We start from the raw sequence: 5,474 nt of genomic DNA, 5'->3' as shown, positions 1-5,474 counted from the left end.
TCTCTGACTGGCATGTAGGCTATAAGTATAGCCTAAACCTGCTCGTTGTTTTACGCTCATTCATGTTGTCAGTCAAAGCACTGTTTCATTTGTAGGCTACCAAAAACCAATTCATGCGTCACTATCTCTGTAGTCTGTAGTGTTGTAAGTAAGCTATAGCCTACCTGCCTGGGCGCATTCTACTTGATGATTCGCTGACCACCAGGAGAGGGCGATATACGTACAGTATAACAGCAGTGACCACACGTCGGAAACCGTAGCCTATATAAACCCAAGTTCAGTGGTCGTGACTCGGGATCCCCGGCCCAGGCCCAGCCCAGTCTACACGGGCTGTCACATGTCTAGTGGGCTCTGATGGAATTCTTGACAGCTAGTTTGCCACAATGAGAAAATCAATGTGAAGCGTGAATGTTCTATTAGTTTCTTATAGGCCTAGTGCCCTAGTTCATCGTGATTTGTTGAGTGCATTTTCTCCTCTTCACCATGTAACCTATATCACATTTGTCCATTCATTCATAGATAAGATTCGCAAATCTACCTTTTGTGTGAATATTAAGACCCTCTTATTTGTGTTGTAGAAACACATCTAAATCGTTAATCGTTGAATTTGCAGAGCAATCCACGATTCCACACCGATCTGTCTTTCTGCAACACCTGGTTGATTGCCATGGCAACAGGTTGCCAATAGCGACGCGAGATACCGCTACATCCATTTCTGTCTGTCTGTGGGAATGAGAGGAGCAACAAGACGAAAAACAAGCAGAAAGGGTGAGCCCAGCCCAGGCAAAACAATCGCCATCATTTCGCCATGAAATGGAAACGGGATAATCTTGTATTATAGGTTTATAGATTTTCGTCAAATGTCCAAGGATGGAAGGCTAGCTTTGACGGTAATTCCCGCGCTCCCCTGATACAACAGGTTAGTGATTATTGCTGAACTATATTTGACCACTTCTGTTCTGTGACTGTCTGCAGCTTCACCAAAATGACACTAGCTACATGGCATGCCTACGTGGACCTTTAGTTTTTTGCAACTAATGTTTAAGTTGATGGACCGAAAATGTCAGGCACAAATTAATGATCTCAATCAGCTATAAGGCACGTGCTGCACATGCATCTATCAAATAAGTGGAGCTGACATCGGCCATATTACGTTGAAGGTATATTGGCCAATTTAATGAAACATTGTTCGAAGAGTCTTGACTATATTGTATTGTCCTGACTCCTGGCCTATATTACAGTAGCCTACCATAGGCTAAGGGTGATGTGTCTATATTTTTGTAACACATTGACGCATTCAATTTATATCTGAAATATTTAGATATGTCACACACACACACACACACACACACACACACACACACACACACACACACACACACACACACACACACACACACACACACACACACACACACACACACACGCACACACACACACACGCACACACACACACACACACACACACACACACACACACACACACACACACACACACACAATAATGGTTTAGGCCTGGTCTGGTGAACCAGATCACATACAAAGATGGATGCCTGGTTTTAGATCAGCCAGCTAAGCATTGATGTACTTTAGACTGTCTCCACATTATCTCTGGTGGTTAACCACCAGAGATAATAATAAGGCAATTGCCTTGGTGAGCACAGCTTTTCTATAACATTAAGCATGGATATAAATAGCCTCAATAAGTGGAAAGCTGCAGGTTAAGTTGACATGAAGCCATCATGTACTAAAGTAATGAGGCCTATTTACAGAATACACAATTGTGTGTGTGTGTGTGTGTGTGTGTGTGTGTGTGTGTGTGTGTGTGTGTGTGTGTGTGTGTGTGTGTGTGTGTGTGTGTGTGTGTGTGTGTGTGTGTGTGTGTGTGTGTGTGTGTGTGTGTGTGTGTGTGTGTGTGTGTGTGTGTGTGTGTGTGTTCATTCTTCTATTTTTGTACAATTTCAGAAGACACAGTCACATTCAGCTATTATCAATCATGTGTAATTGTGGATTTTACACCTGATCTCATTTTATGAGAGAAAGCCACACTTCACGTCATTTGCTAAGGCCTGTAGGTAGGGTATACATGGCAAAATGTAAAATAGAGTCTACATGTTCAAACGTTTTGAACTTATATTTATTTGCCTAAAATTAATGAAATAAGGCAAAAATAAACAAAACAAACTGGAATGAGGTGTGAGTAAGTGAGGTAGTCAGTCACGTATGCAGTGTGTGGAATGTGTTGTGCGACTGTTAAAACAAATAAAAGATGCAATGTAAAATAGACCAAAAAGGGTTAGGCCCCACTCAGGCCAGGTGGCAGCACAGACGGGACTTGCATTCTGGAAAGAAAATAGAGGGAACAAGAGGTTTCAATCAGAGGTCCTTAATATACTCTCCCAGAGCATATATAATCCTGATTGACTCTGGCAATCACCAAGGCTGCTGGCTAGCCCAGTGAGGTAGGGGGGCAGGGTCGGCCCTCGTCACACACTTCACAATACCCATTTTAAAATTAAATTAAATTCATAATGTTTTCTAAGGTTGAACATTTTATACAAAACTAAGGCAGCTCAGAAATGATTGTAACTCTCCTATTAGCTCGAGTCGGACCAGTGACAGATCTGTTTTGGAACCTAAGTTGGAAGGATAAGTGTATGTAATGCATTACATAGGCTATACTGTTATGTGCAAATAGAATAGACGATACAATTCATTCATCATAATTTAGAAATGCATTATTTGAGCCGGTGTGATGCTAAATACATGTATGAATTTAATAATTGTCATGTCCCACGACGAGACACACATAGCCTACTATAGGCTATAGCGCACGAACGCACGCACGCACACACACACACACACACACACACACACACACACACACACACACACACACACACACACACACACACACACACACACACACACACACGCACACACACGTAAACTCACTTATGACTCACAAGGAGCATTTGATCAGTGCACTACTGGTTGCATGTTTTTGCTGTGATGGATTACTAGCCGCTGTTCCGTCCTCACAGCCTGTCACAGTGAGGCAGGGCTGAAAGCAGCTCTCCAGAGAATCAAAAAGAGATTTGTCGAGAATAAAAAAGGCGGTGTGCGCCGTGTGCCCGTCTGTCTTGTCACCATGAGCTGACTTATAACACATCCAGGACTCTCACAGGAAACATTGTCAATCTCAGTTGGTTCTCCATGTTTAAGGAAGCATAACCGAAGATACCCAACCCTTCCATGCCCTCCACTCTCTCACAATGCCCCACAGAGCCCCACATAGATACCCAACCCTTAATTCCATGCCCTCCACTCTCTCACAATGCCCCACAGAGCCTCACATAGATACCCAACCCTTCCATGCCCTCCACTCTCTCACAATGCCCCACAGAGCCCCACAGAGCCCCACATAGATACCCAACCCTTCCATGCCCTCCACTCTCTCACAATGCCCCACAGAGCATAGAAGATACCCAACCCTTCCATGCCCTCCACTCTCTCACAATGCCCCACGGGCCACAGAGCCTGGCATCAGGCCCAAAAGTGTCTCCGCCTCTCCAAGTGACAGCAGGCTTGTTGTGAGGAACCCAAACACAAATTCCCGGCTGTGCAAGGACTCACTTTACTCTTTTCACTTAAAAGCATGCATGCTAACGTAGTAACACTGTATTGTCAACCGACAACATTTCAATGTCTATTGTTATAACTTATTATTATTGTCTATAAAATTGGTAGGGGATAATCGCTCCACATTTCGAAATGGTTATTATAATGTAGATTACCCTGCACACCACTGTAAGTCCTCAGTGTTAATTAACTCATAAGGGTAACTTTCAGTCATTCTTACACTCTCAGAGTTAAATTAACACTGAGTATGTTACTGTCTATCGCACTGTTTCACAACCTGTTTTGGGGCCACTGGGCCAGTGCCACTATCCACTATTAAGGTCCCTTACCGCCCCACACCCAATTGAAATGTAAGATATAGCCTATTTATATGTTACATTGTTACCAGCCCTGTCACAGACCCTGTCAATTACCATGTTATCATGTTACCAGCCCTGTCACAGGGATGTCAGGTCCTGTCACAGGATGCATGTATATCATGGTCAGTATACATCATGGTCAGTATCATGGTCAATAATGTCAAGCCCCAGAACGTCTCTGTATGCCCCTGAGGGGCTGTACCACCCCCGTTGAGAAACACTAGTCTATTGTAATAGTTGTCTATCAAGTATAAAATACCTTAAGACATTGATCTCAAATCCATGTGTTCTGATTGTTACACAGGTCTGCCCAATATATCCACATTACATCACATCTTTGAAGCAACTGACAAAGACCTGGAGCCACGAAGATCCAACATGGATGTGCATGTGCCCAGGATGGCCGAGGGCTTGTTCAGCAGCACACTGTCCTCCTCGGGCGGCGGCCATCATGTGCCATCCTACCTGACCCTGGAACAGAAGGCTGCCTTCGTCTTTGTGCTGCTCCTCTTCATCTTCCTGGCCCTCCTGATTGTGCGCTGCTTCCGCATCCTGCTGGACCCCTACCGCAGTATGCCCTCCTCCAATTGGACAGACCATACGGAAAAGGACACCTTCGACTACCGCATTGTCTGATGATGATGATGATGATGATAATGATGTGATCTTATGTTTAGTTCACCACAGAAAACGAAATGACTGCCAAATCACCAGGCTCGTATTGGGCTGTCATGGATCATCATTGGTTATCGTGGCACCAAGATATAGCTATTCCCTGCCAAAATCACTGACAGATCATTGCATTCTCAACTAGAACAACAAATGGAATCCGAGTGGATTATTATGTAGAAAACATGTGTAGAGCTGCAACTATCGATAATTATCGATTCCTTTTTCAATTGATCGAATAATCGAGAAGTGTGTTTTTAATATTTTTTTATGTTTTTACATATCAACATATCTACACAAAAAGTTATAATGGACTTTTTATAATTGACTAAACAGATTAGTCTCATTAAGCACTTAAGCCCTATTTTATACTTTGTCGTACAAAGGTGTAACGCACAAACAACGGAAATAGATGATCTACAAGTTCACAACGTGTCGCATCGCAAGTCATTGTGAGCCTGTAGATCTGCTGTTTTTGCTATTTTTGGAAATCGATTATTTTTTATAATCTTATCTAATCTATTAAATCAATTAGTTCGATTAATTGTTGCACCCCTACACATGTGGTTCACCCATGACTTCATCAATCCATGACTTCATCTGACACTATTGTGGACTACCTCGTTTCCAACACCATTATGACACCTCACATTTCTACAGCATTTGGACAACAGTATTTCTATCATATCATGTTTATTGTTTTTACTGACAACACATTGACAATCAGTGTTAAAAACAATTAGTACAGAAAATGGGAGAACCTAACATTAATGTCTTTGTCAGTGAATACGTTGTCTTCATTTG

At 42.7% G+C, this 5,474-nt stretch overlaps 1 protein-coding gene across 1 annotated transcript; it reads left to right on the top strand.

Moving 5' to 3' along the window:
- Positions 1-4,397: 4,397 nt before the first annotated feature.
- On the top strand, positions 4,398-4,637 carry LOC310855295 (cortexin-3; the record flags this gene model as incomplete). The annotated part of the gene is made up of 1 exon (XM_083760242.1): positions 4,398-4,637. Exon 1 carries the CDS (start codon positions 4,401-4,403, stop codon positions 4,635-4,637), a length of 237 nt encoding a protein of 78 aa, XP_083616368.1. The 5' UTR covers positions 4,398-4,400.
- Positions 4,638-5,474: the final 837 nt, after the last annotated feature.

The sequence above is a fragment of the Protomyctophum parallelum genome, assembly GCF_964188405.1.
Source record: "Protomyctophum parallelum genome assembly, chromosome: 3".
In the NCBI taxonomy this organism is placed as follows: domain Eukaryota; kingdom Metazoa; phylum Chordata; class Actinopteri; order Myctophiformes; family Myctophidae; genus Protomyctophum; species Protomyctophum parallelum.
The sequence above is the reverse complement of the archived record's forward strand: the minus strand, read 5'-3'. Positions and strand labels throughout refer to the sequence as shown.